We start from the raw sequence: 24,652 nt of genomic DNA, 5'->3' as shown, positions 1-24,652 counted from the left end.
TCCCACACCCTACCAATACTCCCCACCTACACTCCCACCACCACTACAATACCATACCACTACCTACCACCACTACCACACCACCTCATCACCACCACCTATCCACTACCACTACACACCCCACCACTACTAATCCCAACCCCACCCTACCATACTCATCCCACCTACCCCTACACCACCACTACCACCCCACCTACTCACCACCACTACCACACCATCACTACATCCACCAATCACCAATAACACCTACCACTCACCAACACTACCTCCACTACCATTACCTACTACCTACCACTCACTCACTACCACCAACTACATCCATCTCACTCATCAATCACCACCTATCCACCAATCTCACCTACCACATCACCTCCCCACCACTCACCTCACCTACTCACCACCACCACTTCACCACCACCTCACCCACCACCACCACCTGACTTCACCACCACCACCACCACTAACGACTCCACCACTACTACTACTATTACTACTACTACTACTACACTTCCACATATCCAAAACATTGCTGGGACCTATAAATATTTTGTATATATTCCAAGACAATAGTAAATGACCAAAAAGGTGTAAATTTCCACCTGTCAATGTATGTGTTTGTGACAATGTGAGTACAATTTATAAATATTTATAAATTTCACTACAGTACCTAATATGTACTAGTGTCAGAACAAAGATTAGTTATGAAATGACAAGAACTACAATAAATTATAATTATCAGAACATAAAATTTTATAAAATAATATGAAAAATGGAAGAAAAAATATATCAGCAACACTTCTGCAAGCGGCAGCGCTCCATGTTGCTGCCAGGTGATCTGCAAGTGCCAACTTTATTTATTTATTTATTTATTTATTAACAATTTGTGCACACATACAGAGGTACAAAAAAATACAGATAAGAGCAGCATGCCAAAGCCACTTATACTATGCATAGCATTACGGGCTGGCTTAAAATTAACTTAAGATTAACTAAGCAATGATGAAATCAGTGATAAAACATTATTGTAAACAGATAACTACAAAGCACAATTGAGTATTACAAAGACAGGTCATATGGTTGCATGCATTGTTGTACATTCAGTCGTATGGAGTATTCTGTTAGGTAGTGTATTTAAAAAATAATAAAGTTAGATTGGGTTTTAGGTTTAACATTTATGTGATATAATTGTGAGAAACATTTAAGATATACAATTTATAAGGTTCAGTTATTCAGTATTTATTTGGTTTTGGGTGAGTACGTGATCTTTGAGAAGAGACTTGAATTTATAAACAGGTAGTGTTTCTTTTATATTTACAGGTAATGAATTCCAGATTTTAGGGCCTTTTATGTGCATTGAGTTTTTGCATAGTGTGAGATGGACACGAGGAACATCAAAGAGTGATCTGTGCCTTGTGTTATGGTCATGTGTTCTGTTGAGGTTGGCAAGGAGATGTTTGAGGGGAGGGTTAATATCAGAGTTAAGTATTCTATGTATGTAATAGGTGCAGTAATAAGTATGGATGTTTTGTATGGTGAGTAGGTTTAGTGTATTGAATATTGGTGGAGTGTGTTGCCTGTAGTGAGAATTTGTTATTCTAACTGCAGCCTTTTGTTGGGTAATTAGTGGTCTGAGATGGTTAATTGTTGTTGAGCCCCATGCACAAATTCCATAGGTGAGATAGGGGTAAATAAGAGAGTGATATAGGGCCAGGAGGGCTGACTGTGGAGCATAGTACCGTATCTTCGATAGTATACCTACAGTCTTGGAAATTTTCTTAGAAATTTGTTGTATATGTGTATGAAATTTGAGTCTATTATCAAGGTGGATTCCTAAGAATTTTCCCTCTGTTAGCTTTGTGATAGGTGATCCATTTATCATTATGTTAAGAGGGACATCTGTAGCTCTGTTACCAAACTGAATGAAGTAGGTTTTGTCAATGTTTAGTGTAAGTTTGTTAGTCCTCATCCAGGTAGATATTTTCTGTAATTCGGTATTTACAGTATTGGCTAGCGTGACTGGGCTCGGGTGGGAGAAGACGTATGTAGTGTCATCTGCAAATAGTGTGGGTTTGAGTAATTGCGAAACATTTGGTAGGTCATTTATGTATAGGAGAAAGAGAAGAGGGCCAAGGACACTTCCCTGTGGGACACCAACTGTAATTGGTTGTGCAGAAGAGTTTGCCCCATTTGCGTACACATATTGGCTTCTGTTGGTGAGGTATGACTTGAGGTAGTTGAGGGAGTGCCCTCTTATACCATAGTGTGACAATTTTACGTGGAGCAAGTCATGGTCAACTGTATCAAAAGCTTTACGTAAGTCAATGAAGATCCCCAGTGGGACTTCTTTTTTCTCTATTGCAGTGTATATATGTTCTAGCATGTGTATAATAGCATCATTAGTATTTTTATTAGGCCTGAATCCAAATTGGCAGGGGTTGAGTATGTTTTGGGAGATAAGGTAGGAGTAGATTCGTTTATGAATTAATTTTTCGAAGATTTTTGAGAGAGGGTGTAAGTTGGATATTGGCCTATAGTTATTCAACTCTGTTTGGTCTCCTCCTTTGTGGATCGAGGTGACCCTTGCTATTTTGAGTACTGTAGGGGAGGTGGAGGATTCAATGGATTTGTTAAAGAGTGTTGCAATGATTGGTGATAGCACTTGTGACACTTTTTTGTATATAAAGGGTGGTAAGGTATTTAAATCTCCTGCCTTGTTTTTTAGTGCGTTGATAATAAGGGAGACTTCGTATGGGTTAGTCGGAGCTAGGAACAGTGTGTTCGGGTAGTTGCCGGTGAGGTAGTCATTTGGTGGGGTATCTGAGCTTGGGATTTTATTGGCAAGGTTTTGTCCTATAGTGGAGAAGAAATCATTGAGTCTGTTTGCTGTTTCTGTTGGTGGGAGTTGGGGTTCATCTGATTTTGCTAATTTTATTTCGCTATTTCGTGATATCTTTTTTGTTCCCAGAATTTCTGATAGGGTTTTCCAGGTCTTTTTTACATCACCTCGTAAGTTGGATAATCTGTTCTCATAATACAATTTTTTTGCCCTTCTTATCAGGCTGGTTAGGATTGACGAGTAACGTTTTGTTTGGTCTCTGGTTATGTGACCCATTCTGTACTGTTTTTCATATTGGTGTTTTGTATTTATGGATTTGAGAATGCTGGGTGTTAGCCAGGGACTGTTCAGTCTCTTAGCTGTCATCTGTTTAGTTTTTTTAGGGCAGTGCTTGTTATAGAGGTATTGGGTCTTTTTTATAAAATTATTAATACATTCGTCAATATCTGTATAGATTTCTAGCTCAGTGTGCCAGTCAATGTTTGCTACTGCTGTTGTGAAGTTATTAATGGCTGCCTCATTGTGAAGTCTGAAGGTGACTTTAGTAGTGTCTTGGGGTAGTTTACCAAGAGTTGTTATGAGGAAAGTAGGGTAGTGGTCTGTGGTATTATCTGTATTATCAGTAAGTACTGACCCTAATTTTTTTTTATCCTATAACACTTAGAAAAATGTGCTCTTTCTTTCAATAAAAAAAAAAAAGATTTTTTTATTTTTCAAAATATTCGGGGCACTTGGGTAGTGAATATATATATACGTTTGGACCGTTTACGGGTTAAGTGCATAATAGAACTAGGCCTAGGAAAAGATACAAAAGTAATACGAATATACAGTAAATGCATTACTTACCTTAAAATATAGTGCTGGATGCCCGCAGCTCTTGAGCTCGTTATGCCGAAAAAGTGAAGCAAGTGCTAAACATAATGAGCAGTGGATAAGTTGAAAGTTGGCAAAATAGCGGTACACCGAAAACCGGGATGCTGAAAACCAGGGCCATAGTGTAGTTGATCATGGCTTCAAATTTAAATTTATAATTTAATAGTGTGACAATCTTTTCAGTATCATTGGTGATTGAAATCGACTAAATATCATTAAAACCATATGGTAATAATAAAAAGAAAAAGGCTTATATTAAAAAAAACAATGGTTTTTGTTTTGTTTAAACCATAGTTTAAACCATTTGCTTTAAACTATTGGTCTAAATCAACAAACCCTGATGTGAATCTTATTATTTTCTAGTCTTCATTGTTATTGTTTAGTGTTGGGACAATAACTGTAAGACCACTGTGAGTGTAATGTTTCCCAGTGGTTATTCTAACGATAATTCAGTGTTAAGAGTCCTTGTTACCGCCCACCTGTGAGAATCATAAAACCCTTTCTTTTTCCAGACCTGGCTCTCCATTGCTTGTCCAGATGTTCACGACCAGTGGTAGCGGGTTTAGTACTGGCTCTGTGTTGTCACCATCGCTGTACCTGGAACACTTACTCTGGCTTCACTTTTCTTCAGGTGAGTATGTGTACGTCAAGAAAACTTACACTTATATACCATCAGAACAAAAAAGAAATATTGTACAAACTTGAAAGTTTTATAGGGAAAAGGAAATATTTTAATTATTTGCTAAGTATATTTTGGAGTAGCATAGGAGGTTAAACATCAAACTAATTCTAATGCTTAAAGACTACTTAAGAATTAGACTTAGAATATTAAGTAGGATTTTTTATGCAGTTAATTGCAATTATATGCCAATAAGAAAAGTAGATAACGTACACAGGTACAATTTTAACAGCATGATTTATTATTTAAAATTTACTATTCGGTGATCTTCAGTTTTGTGGAGTGATTGAATAGAGATGGTAAAGATACAGCAAGTTACAGTTGAAATATAAAGAGACAAGATGAATAATTAATTCTTTATGAGACTTTAAAGAAATTTTGGGAACAACTTTTACACTAGTTGCCAGCAGTGCCATGCAGCTTCAAGTGTACGCTCATCTGCCTTTGGGTCGAACACTGTACTGCGGTCAGTGAAACTTGGACGTTGACATATTAGATGGATAATAATGTTCCAAAAGGACTGTGTTTTGTAGTATTTTCTTTTCTTCTAAAACTAATATCCATCACATACACTGTCAGCAGAGCCTCATTAACCCTTTCAGGGTTTTGGACGTACTAGTATGGCTTATGCACCAGGGTTTTTGACGTACTAGTACGCCTAAATTCTAGCGCCCTCAAATCTAGCAAGAGAAAGCTGGTAGGCCTACATATGAAAGAATGGGTCTATGTGGTCAGTGTGCGCAGTATAAAAAAAAATCCTGCAGCACACAGTGCGTAATAAGAAAAAAAATTTTGACCGTGTTTTTGGTTTAAAACAGCGACTTTGCACTGTATTTTTGTATGGTATTTATGGTTGTATTCTAGTTGTCCTGGTCTCATTTTATAGAATGGAAGACATATTACAGAAATTGAGATGATTTTGACTGATTTTACAATGAAAAGTGCCTTGAAATTGAGCTCAAAATAGTAGAAATGTTCGATTTTTGCCAAAGTTCAGAAGTAAACAAATCATGCCATGTGTCCAATACACGTCAACTGGTGAATCTAATATTCTTTCACAAGTGCGCTGGCATTATTTATACCATTTCTACACTAATACAGTAGTCTGCATAACAGTAAATCTTCTATTTTTTGTGAGAATAAAAATTCGAAGTGGAAAGCAAAAGAATATAAGAGGGGCCTGGGGATGTGACTAATGAACAGAGGAAATGTTAGTTTAGTGCCAGGAATGTCTTTCTTGTTTATTCTGGACCCTATTTGGAAATTGGCATCTTTTGAACTTTGTGTGAAATTGGCAAAATTGTTAAATTCTGACCACTTTATTGGATAGTTGAGATTGGTAAATGGGTGGTTTCTTATACTCATTCGATAGAAAAAATGGAGTTCTAGCGTAATAGTTATGATTTTTGTCGACTAGTACACTGGAATTGGCCGAAAATAGGGCTGAAAGTGGGCAAAATCGCCAATGCGTAAACATCATCGAGACCGCTAACTTCGCGAGAGCATAACTCCGTAAGTTTTCCATCAAATTTCATACTTTTGGTGTCATCATGATCGGGAAAAGATTCTCTATCTTTTCATAAGACCCTGAGAACAAGTCTCTGAGAGGGCCTGGCGACCCTCAAAGGGTTAATAGATCATTTGTATGAGACTGTTCATCTAAACTGGCTCCTGAAATTCTCTCTGCTGTTACAGTATTTGCTACACTCTTCCATGTTAGATGCCTTAAGTTGAAATCACCAAGTAACAGGATATCTGGGGCTGGGTTTGAGAGATTTTCCAGACAGGACAGTATTTTCAGTATCATTTCTTCAGACTGTTGGGAAGTTGCATTTGGTCCAATCTTTGCCACCATTCCCTTGTTGCCTATTTTTTCCATCTGTATTGAAGTAGATTGAACCCTGGTATCCATATTTTGTTGTCAAGGCAGCCTTTAGTATGTGTCCCTGCATTAGACTTGGTGAGAAGTCTACTAATAGATGGTATTTTGTTATTTCATAGTTGGAAACCTTGTAGTTTGCAAGCATAAATGATGTTAAATTGTTTGTTGTGATGCTGGGGGGGGGGGATAGTGTTTTTTCTTGGCTTTAATATCAGTGACTGTGATGAGCCAGTCACTGATATAGGTTTTTTTTTCTTGATGTACATTGAAACTTGTTATATATTATTTTCTCAGGTGCATGTTTATCCTACAATATTGAATTTTTCTCGTACTTTCAGGATTCAGGGTTCTGCCCCAGTGAGTTCTACACATTAACAGCACTCACAAGTTGGGCAACTTGCAACTCAATGGACATTCCAAGCAAGGAGAGTTTACCTGACATGCTGGAAAATTATGAGAAATCTGAAAAAATGCAAATAGAAGAGCAGGTTTCTAAGATGCCAGCACTTACATCACAAGAAGGCAGTCAGCACTTACCTTCAGAGGATAATCACTTAATGGAGAAGTATGTTGACATATCAGAAGCTGTTATCATTACAGGTACAGCCAGGTCTAAATTGTGCAAATAATGAATCCTGTGAAGTAGTCACATTATTCAAATTACATATAATTTTTGCGAACAGTTTGAAGAGATTGGAGAGAAAATACTAGCATTAATTTGGCACTAAATCAAAATTTGCACTGTTTGAATTATACATAACTTTTGTGCATAATTTGAAGAGTTTGGTGGAAGAAAACCTTGCATTAATTAATTTTGCACTAAATCAAAACTCACACTCGCACGGTTTGAAACCTGAATGTATACTGAACCTCCTCATATATACAGTGGTAGGACCAGGAACTTGTAATGTTGTAGTAGTTAATCTTTATCTGAGTTACAAGAAGACAAATAATTTGACTAAATTTCTTTGTAAATATATTAAAAGTCATTCATCAGCTGCTGATAGAGGTAGTACTCAAGATATATATATTAGGTTACCATGGTGAAAGTTATGACTTAGTGTGGTGAAATAGGAAGTGATGAACAGCAGTCAGGTAACAGGTGTTCATCTTATGGGCATGAACAACAGTCATTTAACAAGTGGTGGTGTTCATCTTTTGGTGATGAACAACAGTTAATGGGTGATAGTGTTTATTTTATGGTGAATAACAGTCAGTTGACAGATGGTAGTGTTCATCTTTTGGTGGACAAAGTCATTTGATAGATGGTGGTGCTCATGTTATGGATGAACAACAGTCAATTGATAGGGGGTGGTGTTCATGTTATGATGAACAACAGTCAGTTAACAAGTGGTGGTGGTCATCTTATGATGGGCAACAGTCAATTGACAGGTGCTAGTGGTGATCTTACGATGAACAACAGTCAGTTGACAGGTAGTGGTGTTCATCTTATGATGAACATGCAAATCTTGTGGTGAGAGAACTTTGTGAGAGCACTCACATGCTAACTCTGTTAAGTAGCACAAATTGCTTAGATGTTTTCCCTCCCATCTAAACTGTTGTGTCTGTGCGCCTCTGCGAAGACAAGGGAGACTGTCAGCGGGATAAAAAAATTACCTTTCAGTATGAAAGTAATTCTAATTTGTTTTGAATTCACTATAAGATGGGATATTTAAGGATTATACTCCTATCCTTTCCCTAATTATTTTTTTTTATTAACACATCAACCATTTCCCACCAAGGCAGGGTGACCCAAAAAGAAGAAACACTTTCATCATCATTCACCCCATTGCTTCTTGCCTACACTACACTTAAAAAACTGCAACATCAACGCCCCTCCTTCAGAGTGCGGCACTGTACTTTCGACCTCCAGAATTCAAGTCTGACTTGTCAGTTTTCCCTGAATCCCTTCAGAAATGTTACCTTGCTCACACTCCAGCAAGTCATAAAAACCATCCATCTCCACTCGCTCCTATCTAACACACTCACACATGCCTGCTGGAAGTCCAAGCCCCTCGCCCCTAGCACCTTTCCTAGTCCCACCCCTACCCCACCTTCCTTCCACTACAGATTTATATGTTCTCCAAGTCATTCTAGTTTGTTTCATGCTCTCTGTCAGAACCACCTCAGCAACCCCTCCTCAGCCCTCCGGATAATACTTTTAGTAACCCAGCACCTAATTTCCAGACTATGGATTTTCTGTATAATATTCACACTGCACATTGCTCTTAGACACGACATCTCCACTGCCTCCAGCCTTCTCCTTGTTGCAGCATTCATAACCCATGCTTCACACCTATATAAGAGCATTGGTATAATTATACTCTCATACATTCCCTTCTTTGTCTCAATGGATAACATTCTTCGTCTCTACAAACACCTCAATACACCATTCACCTTCCAATCCCACCCTCATCAGTTCTGTGATTTGTCTCGTCTTTCATAGACCCATCTGCTGACAAGTCAGCTCCCAAATATCTAACTCATTTGATACCCTCATCACCTAACTCTTATGTATGTTCACTTTCCACTTTCTTCCTTTACACACCCTCCCAAACTTGTCCACTAACCTTTGCAACTTCTCTCTAGAATCTCCCAAAAGCACAGTATCATCAGCAAAAATAACTAAATTGACTCCCATTTTGTATTTGATTCCCATAATTTAAGTAGTAGGTTGGTAGACAGCAACCACCCAGGGAGATACTACCGTCCTGCCATGTGACTGTAAAACGAAAGCCTGTAATTGTTTTACATGATGGTAGGATTGCTGGTGTCCTTTTTTGTCTCATAAACATGCAAGATTTCAGGTACATCTTGCTACTTTTACTTACACTTAGGTCACACTACACATACATTTTTTTTTTTTCTTTTTTTATAACAAGTTGGCCATCTCCCACCAAGGCAGGGTTACCCAAAAAGAAAGAAAATCCCCAAAAAAGAAAATACTTTCATCATTCAACACTTTCACCTCGCTCACACATAATCACTGTTTTTGCAGAGGTGCTCAGAATACAACAGTTTAGAAGCATATACGTATAAAGATACACAACATATCCCTCCAAACTGCCAATATCCAGAACCCCTCCTTTAAAGTGCAGGCATTATACTTCCCATTTCCAGGACTCAAGTCCAGCTATATAAAAACCAGTTTCCTTGAATCCCTTCACTAAATATTACCCTGCTCACACTCCAACAGCTCATCAGGTCCCAAATACCATTCATCTCCATTCACTCCTATCGAAACGCACTCACGCACGCTTGCTGGAAGTCCAAGCCCCTCGCCCACAAAACCTCCTTTGCCCCCTCCTTCCAACCTTTTCGAGGACGACCCCTACCCTGCCTTCCTTCCCCTACAGATTTATACACTCTCCATGCCATTCTGCTTTGATCCATTCTCTCTATATGACGAAACCACCTCAACAACCCCTCTTCAGCCCTCTGATTAATGCTTTTATTAACTCCACACCTTCTCCTAATTTCCACAAACCGAATTTTCTGTATAATATTCACACCACACATTGCCATTAGACAGAACATCTCCACTGCCTCCAACCGCCTCCTTGCTGCAGCATTTACAACCCAAGCTTCACACCCATATAAGAGTGTTGGTACTACTATACTTTCATACATTCCCTTCTTTGCCTCCATAGATAACATTTTTTTGTCTCCACATATACTTCAACGCACCACTCACCTTTTTTTACCTCATAAGTTCTATGATTAACCTCATCCTTCATAAATCCATCCGCCGACACGTCAACTCCCAAATATCTGAAAACATTCACTTCTTCCATACTCCTCCTCCCCCAATTTGATGTCCAATTTTTCTTTATCTAAATCATTTGATACCCTCATCACCTTACTACAGTGGACCCCCGGTTAACGAACTTTTTTCATTCCAGTAGTATGTTCAGGTGCCAGTACTGACCGAATTTGTTCCCATAAGGAATATTGTGAAGTAGATTAGTCCATTTCAGACCCCCAAACATACACGTACAAACGCACTTACATAAATACACTTACATAATTGGTCGCATTTGGAGGTGATCGTTAAGCGGGGGTCCACTGTATTTTCTATGTTCACTTTCAACTTTCTACCTTTACACACACTCCCAAACTCGTCCACTAACCTTTGCAATTTTTCTTTAGAATCTTCCATAAGCACAGTATCATCAGCAAAAAGTAACTGTGTCAATTCCTATTTTGTATTTGATTCCCCATAATTTAATCCCACCCCTCTCCTGAACACCCTAGCATTTACTTCTTTTACAACCCCATCTATAAATATATTAACCCTTTCAGGGTCCGTCCCGTAGATCTACGGCTTTATGGTGAGTGTCCAAACCGTAGATCTACGCCATGAGCTCAGCTCACTCTGATAAACTGTGAGTGGTACATTTGGGCCTAGATATGAGAGAATACATCTATGTGGTATGTGTGCACCACATAAAACAGATCCTGCAGCACACTGTGTATAATGAGAGAAAAAAACTGAAATCATGATTTTTTGATTAAAACAGCAACTTTGCAGTGTTTTTTCGTATGTTTTTTATAGTTGTATTTGCGATTTCTTGGTCTCATTTGATAGAATGGAAGACATATTACAGAAATAGAGATGATTTTGATTGGTTTTAGCACTGGAAATGGCTTGAAACTGAGCTCAAAGTAGCGGAAATGTTAAATTTTTGCCGATATTCAAGAGTAAACAAACGACCTCACACGTCTAATACACGTCAGCTGGTGGGTCTAATATACATTCACAAATATGGTGGTGATATTTATACAATTATTACAGTATTGCATAGCAGTAAATCTTCTATTTTTTGGTGTGAATAAAAATTCATTATGTGAATAAAAAATCAAAATGGAATTTATTTGTAAAGCCTCAAAACATGACTAATGAACAGAGGAAATGTTAGTTTAGTGCCAGGAATGCCTACATTGTTTATTCTGGACCCTATTTTGAAATTGGAATATTTTGAACTTTGTGTTAAATTGGCCAAATTAACAATTTCCGATCACTTTATTTTGTAGTTGAAACAGTTGACTTGGCGATTTCTTGTGCTCAATCGATAGAATAGAAGTAATACTAGTGAAATAGCTAAGAATTTGGTTGATTGGAATAATGTAATTGGCCTAAAATGGGAGTCAAAGTCGGCAAAATCGCCGATTCGTAAATATCGCTGACACATCAAAATTCGCGAGAGCATAATTTCGTCAATTTTCCACCAAATTTCGTACTTTTTGTTTTATTACCTTCACAAAAAGATTCTCTACGATTTCATAAGAAAAAATAACAAATTTTTTTTTTGAAAATTCTTGGACACTGGTGCGTGACTCCAGATTTGGGCCTTGGACCCTGAAAGGGTTAAAGAACCATGGTGACATTACACATCCCTGTCTGAGACCTATTTTTACCAGAAAGTAGTCTCCCTCTCTTCTACACACCCTAACCTGAGCCTCACTATCCTTATAAAAACTCGTTACAGCATTTAGTAACTTACCACCTATTCCATATACTTGCAACATCTGCCACATTTCTCCCCTATCATATGCCTTTTCTAAATCCATTCAATGAATTCTCTGCATAATATTTACACCACACATTGCCCCTAGACATGACATCTCCACTGCCTCCAGCCTCCTCCTTGCTGCAGCATTTACAACCCATGCAATAAAAACTTCCCTACCTTTATCTAAATACTGTTCACATATATGCTTCAATGTAAACACTTGATCTACACATCCCCTACCCACTCTAAAACCTCCTTGCTCATCTGCAATCCTACATTTTCTCTTACCTCTAATTCTTTCAGTAATAACCCTACCGTACACTTTTCCTGGTATACTCAGTAAACTTATTCCTCTATAATTTTTACACTCTCTCTTGTCCCCCTTCCCTTTATATAAAGGGACTATATATGCTTTCTGCCAATCCCTAGGTACCTTCCTCTCTTTCATACATTTCTTTCTTCTTTCAACACACCGGCCGTATCCCACCGAGGCAGGGTGGCCCAAAAGAAAAAACCAAAGTTTCTCCTTTCAAATTTAGTAATATATACAGGAGAAGGGGTTACTAGCCCCTTGCTCCCGGCATTTTAGTCGCCTCTTACAACACGCATGGCTTACGGAGGAAGAATTCTGTTCCACTTCCCCATGGAGATAAGAGGAAATAAACAAGAACAAGAACTAGAAAGAAAATCGAAGAAAACCCAGAGGGGTATGTATATATACGCTTGTACATGTATGTGTAGTGTGACCTGAGTGTAAGTAGAAGTAGCAAGACGTACCTGAAATTTTGCATGTTCATGAGACAGAAAAAAGGACACCAGCAATCCTACCATCATGTAAAACAATTACAGGCTTTCGTGTTACACTCACTTGGCAGGACGGTAGTACCTCCCTGGGCGGTTGCTGTCTACCAACCTACTACCTAGGTTTCATACATTTATTAAACAAAAATACCAACCACTCCAACACTATATCCCTCCCTGCATATATATACACATCCATCTGGGTTTTCTTCGATTTTCTTACTAGTTCTTATTCTTGTTTATTTCCTCTTATCTCCATGGGGAAGTGGAACAGAATTCTTCCTCCATAGGCCATGCATGTTGTAAGAGGCGACTAAAATGCCAGGAGTGAGAAACTTTCATTTTTCTTTTTGGGCCACCCTGCCTCAGTAGGATACAGCCGATTCATTGAAAGAAGATGATATATAAAAGTTTTTTTTTTTTTTTCAACAAGCCGGCCATATCCCACCGAGGCAGGGTGGCCCAAAAAGAAAAACAAAAGTTTCTCTTTTTAAATTTAGTAATCCATACAGGAGAAGGGGTTACTAGCCCCTTGCTCCCAGCATTTTAGTCGCCTCTTACAACACGCAAGGCTTACGGAGGAAGAATTCTGTTCCACTTCCCTATGGAGATAAGAGAAAATAAACAAGAACAAGAACTAGAAAGAAAATAGCAGAAAACCCAGAGGGGTGTGTATATATATGCTTGTACATGTATGTGTAGTGTGACGTAAGTGTAAATAGAAGTAACAAGACGTACCTGAAATCTTGCATGTTTATGAGACAGAAAAAAGACACCAGCAATCCTACCATCATGTAAAACAATTACAGGTTTCCGTTTTACACTCACTTGGCAGGACGGTAGTACCTCCCTGGGCGGTTGCTGACTACCAAGCTACTACCTAGGATACAGAAGTATATCTTAAATTATTACATTAAATATATGTGTGTGTATAGAAGGTTCCCAGCTTAGGAAGGAGTTGCATTCCCATGGTCATGTTATGGAGGAGCAGGGCACATTGTGCCACTCTACGAGGATTGTCAGCCATCTTTACACAAACATCTCTTGGTCAGTCACTTTATTCATTGGTGAGAATCTTAACCACATTTCACATTCTTTTTCCAATGCTCTGGCATATGTGAAGGAAAACACAAAATACATAAGATTAAGTCACAGAACAGACCAAAACATTGTCCCAACTTTAGTTTGTTCTGTAATATATATATTTTTTTTTTCAATATTTTTAGCAATATGCTATTTGAATCCAGTTTCTAGATTCCTCCTTCCCAAAAATCGCACTTTTATTTCAGACACACTTTGATTTCTTAACTGACACTAGTTTGCATCATCATCGTTTTAGCTGTGTTCTTCCCTCAACACCTCTGCTGCTCCTTCTCTCTATATTTCTCTCTACCATGCAGCACTATATGACCCTTAGGGTTTAATGCTTAAGAATATTAGACCATGTAAGAGTATCAGCACTAGTCTATGTGAGTGTATTTTATTATTTTTTTTATTATCACACCGGCCGATTCCCACCAAGGCAGGGTGGCCCGAAAAAGAAAAACTTTCACCATCATTCACTCCATCACTGTCTTGCCAGAAGGGTGCTTTACACTACAGTTTTTAAACTGCAACATTAACACCCCTCCTTCAGAGTGCAGGCACTGTACTTCCCATCTCCAGGACTCAAGTCCGGCCTGCCGGTTTCCCTGAATCCCTTCATAAATGTTACTTTGCTCACACTCCAACAGCACGTCAAGTATTAAAAACCATTTGTCTCCATTCACTCCTATCAAACACGCTCACGCATGCCTGCTGGAAGTCCAAGCCCCTCGCACACAAAACCTCCTTTACCCCCTCCCTCCAACCCTTCCTAGGCCGACCCCTACCCCGCCTTCCTTCCACTACAGACTGATACACTCTTGAAGTCATTCTGTTTCGCTCCATTCTCTCTACATGTCCGAACCACCTCAACAACCCTTCCTCAGCCCTCTGGACAACAGTTTTGGTAATCCCGCACCTCCTCCTAACTTCCAAACTACGAATTCTCTGCATTATATTCACACCACACATTGCCCTCAGACATGACATCTCCACTGCCTCCAGCCTTCTCCTCGCTGCAACATTCATCACCCACGCTTCACACCCATATAAGAGCGTTGGTAAAACTATACTCTCATACATTCCCCTCTTTGCCTCCAAGGACAAAGTTCTTTGTCTCCACAGACTCCTAAGTGCACCACTCACTCTTTTTCCCTCATCAATTCTATGATTCACCTCATCTTTCATAGACCCATCCGCTGACACGTCCACTCCCAAATATCTGAATACGTTCACCTCCTCCATACTCTCTCCCTCCAATCTGATATTCAATCTTTCATCACCTAATCTTTTTGTTATCCTCATAACCTTACTCTTTCCTGTATTCACCTTTAATTTTCTTCTTTTGCACACCCTACCAAATTCATCCACCAATCTCTGCAACTTCTCTTCAGAATCTCCCAAGAGCACAGTGTCATCAGCAAAGAGCAGCTGTGACAACTCCCACTTTGTGTGTGATTCTTTATCTTTTAACTCCACGCCTCTTGCCAAGACCCTCGCATTTACTTCTCTTACAACCCCATCTATAAATATATTAAACAACCACGGTGACATCACACATCCTTGTCTAAGGCCTACTTTTACTGGGAAAAAATTCCCCTCTTTCCTACATACTCTAACTTGAGCCTCACTATCCTCGTAAAAACTCTTCACTGCTTTCAGTAACCTACCTCCTACACCATACACTTGCAACATCTGCCACATTGCCCCCCTATCCACCCTGTCATACGCCTTTTCCAAATCCATAAATGCCACAAAGACCTCTTTAGCCTTATCTAAATACTGTTCACTTATATGTTTCACTGTAAACACCTGGTCCACACACCCCCTACCTTTCCTAAAGCCTCCTTGTTCATCTGCTATCCTATTCTCCGTCTTACTCTTAATTCTTTCAATTATAACTCTACCATACACTTTACCAGGTACACTCAACAGACTTATCCCCCTATAATTTTTGCACTCTCTTTTATCCCCTTTGCCTTTATACAAAGGAACTATGCATGCTCTCTGCCAATCCCTAGGTACCTTACCCTCTTCCATACATTTATTAAATAATTGCACCAACCACTCCAAAACTATATCCCCACCTGTGAGTGTAATGGCATGTAAAGTTTTTTTTTATTACAAAGCCTGAAAGTTTTTGTGCACTAAAACATCTTTGGATATGCTAAGGCCATAACAAAGCAGCTTGTATGTATTATTGGCTGCCTTATAGTAATGAAGAAATTTATGATAACTATTTTTTTGGCTGGGTAGAGAATATGGGCAAGGTGTATAGTGAACTTTATTATTCCAAGCTTTATGAAGAACATGAAAAGACTGAGAATCAAATAGGATGGATAGAAACAAAGTTGAGTAGAAGACATTAAATTTCTGTAGAACTAGTATAAATTTCATTTTTACCTACTAATTGTAAGTTTGGGGTGAGGGTTTTTTTCTTTACCAGATTTTTCTGATCTGTATTAATTTTTATGATGGAAGACAAGTGTCCAGTATTTCATTTCCCACTCGTTTCACCACAGGAAATGTACTTTCAAATCTGTTAGTACAAGAGGACCCTGACTTACAATGTTCCACACTTATGATACTGGCACTCTGGACACAATTACTTACGTTCAAAGACTCACCCAAATGGCAGACCATTTACAATGAAAGTGTTAGGGCTAGTAGTAAACATATTTCCATTCTTGAATTTACTCTCATCTCTTTGTGTTTGCTGTTTTTTTTTGGGGGGGGGGGTTTGACCTAAGAAAATGGCTGTGCATCATGACTGTAAAGCACAAACGTGCCTGTAGTAATAATCAACAGAAAAGAAAATGTTTTTTTTTTTTTTTTTTCAAAAGTCGGTCGTCTCCCACCGAGGCAGGGTGACCCAAAAAAGAAAGAAAATCCCCAAAAAGAAAATACTTTCATCATCATTCAACACTTTCACCACACTCTCACATTATCACTGTTTTTGCAGAGGTGCTCAGAATACAACAGTTTAGAAGCATATACGTATAAAGATACACAATACATCCCTCCAAACTTCCAATATCCCAAAACCCCTCCTTTAAAGTGCAGGCATTGTACTTCCCATTTCCAGGACTCAAGTCCGACTATATGAAAATAACCGGTTTCCCTGAATCCCTTCACTAAATATTACCCTGTTCACACTCCAACAGATTGTCAGGTCCCAAGTACCATTCGTCTCCATTCACTCCTATCTAACACGCTCACGCACGCTTGCTGGAAGTCCAAGCCCCTTGCCCACAAAACCTCCTCTACCCCCTCTCTCCAACCCTTTCAAGGACGACCCCTACCCCGCCTTCCTTCCCCTATAGATTTATATGCTTTCCATGTCATTCTACTTTGATCCATTCTCTCTAAATGACCAAACCACCTCAACAACCCCTCTTCTGCCCTCTGACTAATACTTTTATTAACTCCACACCTTTTCCTAATTTCCACACTCCGAATTTTCTGCATAATATTTACACCACACATTGCCCTTAAACAGGACATCTCCACTGCCTCCAACCGTCTCCTCGCTGCTGCATTTACCACCCAAGCTTCACACCCATATAAGAGTGTTGGTACCACTATACTTTCATACATTCCCTTCTTTGCCTCCATAGATAACGTTTTTTGACTCCACATATACCTCAACGCACCACTCACCTTTTTTCCCTCATCAATTCTATGATTAACCTCATCCTTCATAAATCCATCCGCCGACACGTCAACTCCCAAGTACAGTGGACCCCCGCATAACGATATTAATCCGTTCATGAGAGCTCATTGTTATGCGAAATTATCGTTATGCGAATGAATTTTCCCCATAAGAAATAATGGAAATCAAATTAATCCGTGCAAGACACCCAAAAGTATGAAAAAAAAATTTTTACCACATGAAATATACATTTTCCTACACACAAAGAGAAGGATACATGCACAATAGTAGAGTAGTACATGCACAGTATATATTGTGCATGTACTACTCTACTAAATGAAGAATAAATGACACTTACCTTTATTGAAGATGCAGCAATGACTGATGAGACACTGTGTCCTGGGAGTGCCTTTTCCTCCTGAGTACTGTAGGTCCTGTTTGGCATTTTCTTCCAGAACAGCCTTATCACACTGTGTATGCCACTACGACTCTTAAATCTCTCAAACCAACCTTTGCTGGCTTTAAATTCACCAATATGAGCACTAGTTCCAGGCGTTTTTCCCTGTTCACCTGGGTGTTAGTCGACTGGTGTGGGTTGCATCCTGGGAGACAAGATTAAGGACCTCAATGGAAATAAGTTAAGACAGTCCTCGATGACACTGACTTTTTTGGGTTATCCTGGGTGGCTAACCCTCTGGGGTTAATTGTTTCTTGGTATTCTCAATAAGCCACACCAACAACGGTGCTACAGCAGCAGCAGCAGCAGCTGACGGTGCTACAGCAGCAGCAGCAGCTGACGGTGCTACAGCAGCAGCAGCAGCTGACAGTGCTACAGCAGCAGCAGCAGCAGCTGACGGTGGTACAGCAGCAGCAGCAGACGGTACTACAGCAGCAGCAGCAGCTGACGGTGGTACAGCAGCAGCAGCAGCTGACAGTGCTACAGCAGCAGCAGACGATGCTACAGCAGCAGCAGACGATGCTACAGCAGCAGCAGATGGTACTACAGCAGCAGCAGCAGCTGACAGTGCTACAGCAGCAGCAGCAGCTGACAGTGCTACAGCAGCAGCAGCAGCAGCAGTTGACCATGGTACCACAGTATTTCGATAATATTTCTCACCCTTTTTACCACAGGGTTGGCACTAGAAGCTTTCTAGGGGCCCATGGTCACTTATTTTGCAGATAAAATCACCAAAAACGCTGTAATAATACGAAATGTTCCGATTGTATGCTTGGATGTTACCGCGGAGGCTGGCTTGTAAACAATGCCACCGGCGGAACATGTGAGGCTGGCTCAGGCCGCACATTAGACACGTCTTGGACGAATAGTGTTGAGCGGGTTTTTTAGCGGTATGCGAGGCAAAATTTTAGTGATAAAATGTATCGGTATGCGGATTTAACGTTATGTGATGCCAACGGTATGCGGGGGTCCACTGTATCTGAAAACATTCACTTCTTCCATACTCCTCCTCCCCAATTTGATATCCAATTTTTCTTTATCTAAATCATTTGACACCCTCATCACCTTACTCTTTTCTATGTTCACTTTCAACTTTCTACCTTTACACACATTCCCAAACTCATCCACTAACCTTTGCAATTTTTCTTTAGAATCTCCCATAAGCACAATATCATCAGCAAAAAGTAACTGTGTCAATTCCCATTTTGAATTTGATTCCCCAAAATTTAATCCCACCCCTCTCCCGAACACCCTAGCATTTACTTCCTTTACAACCCCATCTATAAATATATTAAACAACCATGGTGACATTACACATCCCTGTCTAAGACCTACTTTTACCGGGAAGTAGTCTCCCTCTCTTCTACACACCCTAACCCGAGCCTCACTATCCTCATAAAAACTCTTTACAGCATTTAATAACTTACCACCTATTCCATATACTTGCAACATCTGCCACATTGCTCCTCTATCCACTCTATCATATGCGTTTTCTAAATCCATAAATGCAATAAAAACTTCCCTACCTTTATCTAAATACTGTTCACATATATGCTTCAATGTAAACACTTGATCTACACATCCCCTACCCACTCTGAAACCTCCTTGCTCATCCGCAATCCTACATTCTGTCTTACCTCTAATTCTTTCAATTATAACCCTACCGTACAGTTTTCCTGGTATACTCAGTAAACTTATTCCTCCATAATTTTTACAGTCTCTTTTGTCCCCTTTCCCTTTATATAAAGGGACTATACATGCTCTATGCCAATCCCTATGTACCTTCCCCTCTTTCATACATTTATTAAACAAAAGTACCAACCACTCCAACACTATATCTCCCCCTGCTTTTAACATTTCTGTCATGATCCCATCAGTTCCAGCTGCTTTACCCCCTTTCATTTTACGTAATGCCTCACGTACCTCCCCCACACTTACATTCTGCTCTTCTTTACTCCTAAAAGATGGTATACCTCCCTGACCAGTGCATGAAATTACTGCCTCTGTTTCTTCCTTAACATTTAAAAGTTCCTCAAAATATTCTCGCCATCTACCTAATACCTCCATCTCCCCATCTACTACTCCCCTACTCTGTTTTTAACTGACAAATCCATACTTTCCCTAGGCTTTCTTAACTTGTTTAACTCACTCCAAATTTTTTTCTTATTTTCATTAAAATTTCTTGACAGTGCCTCTCCCACTCTATCATCTGCTCTCCTTTTGCACTCTCTCACCACTATCTTTACCTTTCTTTTACTCTCCATATACTCTGCTCTTTTTATAACACTTCTGCTTTGTAAAAACCTCTCATAAGCTACCTTTTTCTCTTTTATCACACCCTTTACTTCATCATTCCACCAATCACTCCTCTTTCCTCCTGCCCCCACCCTCCTATAACCACAAACTTCTGCCCCACATTCTAATACTGCATTTTTAAAACTATTCCAACCCTCTTCAACCCCCCCACTACTCATCTTTGCACTAGCCCACCTTTCTGCCAATAGTCGCTTATATGTGCCAAAAAGAATGATACAATGTGCATATGTACAGCATAGAGGCATCAACCACTGTAGCTGTTATTAAATATAAAATTTATCTTGGATAAGGGCAGTAATATCCAAGAAATGCATTAGAATGAAATGGAAAAGTATTTCATGTAGACAGATGTAGGAGTTGACAGTTACTTTTTGCTGATGCTTTTGGGAGATTCTAAGAAGTTGCAAAGGTTAGTGGACAAGTTTGGGAGGGTGTGTAAAGGAAGAAAGTTGAAAGTGAACATAGGTAAGAGTCAGGTGATGAAGGTATTAAACGAGTTAGGAAAAAAAAAATTGGATATCACATTGGAGGGAGGGAGTATGGAAGAAGTGAATGTGTTCAGATATTTTGGTGCAGATTTGTCAGCAGTTGAGTTTATGAAGGATGAGGTTAGCCATAGAATTAAAGAAGGAAAAAAGTGGTGGATTGAGGTATCTGTGGAGACAAAAAAAACGTTATCCATTGAGGCAAAGAAGGGAATGTACAAGAGTATAGTGGTACCAACACTTATATGGGGAAGCTTGGGTTGTAAATGCTGCAGCAAGGAGGAGGCTGGAGGCAGTGGAGATGTCATGTCTAAGGGCAATGTGTGGTGTAAATATTATGCAGAGAATTCATTGTGTGAAAATGAGGAGGTGTGGAGTTACTAAAGTGTTATTCAGAGGGCTGAAGTGGGGTTGTTGAAGTGGTTGGTCATTTAGAGAGGATGGAACAAAATAGGATGCCTTGGAGGGTGTATAAATCTGTAGTGGAGGGGTCATCCTAGGGAAGGATGGAGGGAGGTGGGGTAAAAGGTGTTTTGTGTGCAAGGGGCTTGGACATGCAGTGGGCATGTGTGAGCATATTAGACAGGAGTGAATGGAGACAAATGGCATTTGGGACCTGATGAGTTGTTGGAGTGTAAGCAGGATAATATCTTGTGAAGGGATTCAGGGAAACCAGTTAGCTGGAGGTGGGAAGTACAGTGCCTGCACTTTAAAGGAGGGGTTTGGGATATTGACTGTTTGGACTGACATCTAAACTGTCATATCTGGGCACCTCTGCAAAGACAGTGATTACGTGTGAATGATGGTGAAAGCGTTTCTTTTTTTTTGAGTCACCCTGCCTCGGTGGGAGACAGCCAGCGTGTTAAAAAAAAAAAAAGGTGACCAGTACCAGGAAAGAATGCATGTTGATGGAATGCTGATACAGGAAAAAGCTCTGAGTCTCTGAGGAGTTGAAGGAATGATTAGACGATAATAGTGCTAGTTATTTACCATTTAATGCCACCTGTGGTTGGTTCTGTAGGTTTAGAGAGAGTAAAGTTGCATAATGCTAAAAGTGCATAGTGAAGCCACTATTGGCAATATAAAAGTAGCAGAGGCATTTTTAAAAGTGTTTACTGGCTTCATCCTTTCTTCAGAGTGCAGGCAATGTACTTCCCACCTCCAGGACTCAAGTCCAGTTAACCAGTTTTCCTGAATCCCTTCAGAAATGTTACTTTGCTTACATTCCAACAGCATGAGAAGTCATAACCATTTGCTTCCATTGACACACACACACACGAAAACGGCAGAGGTATGATAAAGCTCACGGTTCAGGGAGAGTGACCTAGTAGCGACCAGTGAAGAGGCAGGGCCAGGAGCTTGGACTCGACACCTGCAGCCTCAACTAGGTGAGTACAATTAGGTGAGTACACACACAAGACACTGTACACCGTGTACGTCAAGCCCATACTGGAGTATGCAGCAACTGTTTGGAACCCGCACTTGATCAAGCACGTCAAGAAACTAGAGAAAGTGCAAAAGTTTGTGACAAGGTTAGCTCCAGAGCTAAGGGGAATGTCTTATGAAGAAAGGTTAAGAGAAATCGGCTTGACGAAACTAGAGGACAGGAGGGTCAGGGGAGACATGATAATGACATAAAATACTGTGCGGAATAGACAGTGGACAAAGACAGGATGTTCCTGGGAGGGGACACAGAAACAAGAGGTCACAATTGGAAGTTGAAGACACAGATGAGTCAGAGAGATATTAGGAAGTATTTCTTCAGTCATAGAGTTGTTAGACAGTGGAATAGCCTAGAAAATGATGTAGTGGAGGCAGGAACCATACACAGTTTTAAGACGAGGTTTGATAAAGCTCATGGAGCAGGGAGAGAGAGGACCTAGTAGCAACCAGTGAAGAGGCAGGGCCAGGAGCTATGACTTGACCCCTGCAACCACAAATAGGTGAGTACATACATATGCATTCATTCATTCATTCTGGAAGTCCAAACTCTTCACACACAAAACCTCCTTTACCCCTTCCCAACCTTCCTGGAGGGAATTCTAGGGGGCCAATGCCCCCACAGCCCAGTCCTTGACCAGGCCTCCCAGTGGATGAGGGCATGATCAACCAGGCTGTTACTGCTGGCTGCATGTAGTTCAATATACAAACCACAGACCAGCTGGTCCTAGAATGAACCCTACCCCACCTCTTGTCACTACAGATTTACACACCCTCCAAGTCATGTCATTCTATTTTGTTCCATCCTCTCTAAATCTCCGAACTACCTCAACAACCCCTCCTCAACCCTCTGGATAATACTTTTAGAAGCCCTGCACGTTCTCCTAATCTCCAAGTTACAGATTCTTTGCATTATATTCACACTGCATATTGCAGGTAGTAGGTTGGTAGACAGCAACCACCCAGGGAAGTACTACCGTCCTGCCAGATGACTGTGAAACAGAAACCTGTAACTGTTTTGCATGATGGTAGGATTGCTGGTTTCTTTTTCTGTCTCATAAACACGCTAGATAACAGGGATATCTTGCTACTCCTACTTACACTTTGGTCACACTTCACAGACACGCACATGCATATATATATATATATACACATCTAGGTTTTTCTCCTTTTTCTAAATAGCTCTTGTTCTTCTTTATTTCTTCTGTTGTCCATGGGGAAGTGGAAAAGAATCTTTCCTCCATAAGCCATGCGTGTCGTATGAGGCGACTAAAATGCCGGGAGCAATGGGCTAGTAACCCCTTCTCCTGTAGACATTTACTAAAAAAGAGAAGAAGAAAAACTATAAAACTGGGATGCTTAAATGTGCGTGGATGTAGTGCGGATGACAAGAAACAGATGATTGCTGATGTTATGAATGAAAAGAAGTTGGATGTCCTGGCCCTAAGCGAAACAAAGCTGAAGGGGGTAGGGGAATTTCAGTGGGGGGAAATAAATGGGATTAAATCTGGAGTATCTGAGAGAGTTAGAGCAAAGGAAGGGGTAGCAGTAATGTTGAATGATCAGTTATGGAAGGAGAAAAGAGAATATGAATGTGTAAATTCAAGAATTATGTGGATTAAAGTAAAGGTTGGATGCGAGAAGTGGGTTATAATAAGCGTGTATGCACCTGGAGAAGAGAGGAATGCAGAGGAGAGAGAGAGATTTTGGGAGATGTTAAGTGAATGTATAGGAGCCTTTGAACCAAGTGAGAGAGTGATTGTGGTAGGGGACATGAATGCTAAAGTAGGAGAAACTTTTAGAGAGGGTGTGGTAGGTAAGTTTGGGGTGCCCGGTGTAAATGATAATGGGAGCCCTTTGATTGAACTTTGTATAGAAAGGGGTTTAGTTATAGGTAATACATATTTTAAGAAAAAGAGGATAAATAAGTATACAAGATATGATGTAGGGCAAAATGACAGTAGTTTGTTGGATTATGTATTGGTAGATAAAAGACTGTTGAGAAGACTTCAGGATGTACATGTTTATAGAGGGGCCACAGATATATCAGATCACTTTCTAGTTGTAGCTACACTGAGAGTAAAAGGTAGATGGGATACAAGGAGAATAGAAGCATCAGGGAAGAGAGAGGTGAAGGTTTATAAACTAAAAGAGGAGGCAGTTAGGGTAAGATATAAACAGCTATTGGAGGATAGATGGGCTAATGAGAGCATAGGCAATGGGGTCGAAGAGGTATGGGGTAGGTTTAAAAATGTAGTGTTAGAGTGTTCAGCAGAAGTTTGTGGTTACAGGAAAGTGGGTGCGGGAGGGAAGAGGAGCGATTGGTGGAATGATGATGTAAAGAGAGCAGTAAGGGAGAAAAAGTTAGCATATGAGAAGTTTTTACAAAGTAGAAGTGATGCAAGGAGGGAAGAGTATATGGAGAAAAAGAGAGAGAGGTTAAGAGAGTGGTGAAGCAATGTAAAAAGAGAGCAAATGAGAGAGTGGGTGAGATGTTATCAGCAAATTTTGTTGAAAATAAGAAAAAGTTTTGGAGTGAGATTAACAAGTTAAGAAAGCCTAGAGAACAAATGGATTTGTCAGTTAAAAATAGGAGAGGCGAGTTATTAAATGGAGAGTTAGAGGTATTGGGAAG

The 24,652-nt window shown here is 39.9% G+C and overlaps 1 protein-coding gene across 3 annotated transcripts in view; it reads left to right on the top strand.

Moving 5' to 3' along the window:
• LOC128698409 (tRNA:m(4)X modification enzyme TRM13 homolog) overlaps window positions 1–24,652 on the top strand; it is a gene marked incomplete at its 5' end in the record, with an annotated part of 130,639 nt that overhangs the window by 102,180 nt on the left and 3,807 nt on the right. For 2 of the 3 annotated variants that reach the window (XM_070104390.1, XM_070104388.1), the window contains 2 exon segments: window positions 4,222–4,340; window positions 6,609–6,835. In XM_070104390.1, the coding sequence (XP_069960491.1) occupies window positions 4,222–4,340; window positions 6,609–6,835 (346 nt within the window). 3 annotated transcript variants of the gene reach the window in all.

Source organism: Cherax quadricarinatus, chromosome 91, assembly GCF_038502225.1.
Source record: "Cherax quadricarinatus isolate ZL_2023a chromosome 91, ASM3850222v1, whole genome shotgun sequence".
In the NCBI taxonomy this organism is placed as follows: domain Eukaryota; kingdom Metazoa; phylum Arthropoda; class Malacostraca; order Decapoda; family Parastacidae; genus Cherax; species Cherax quadricarinatus.
Note: the sequence above shows the minus strand (reverse complement) of the source record. Positions and strands in the feature narration are given on the sequence as shown.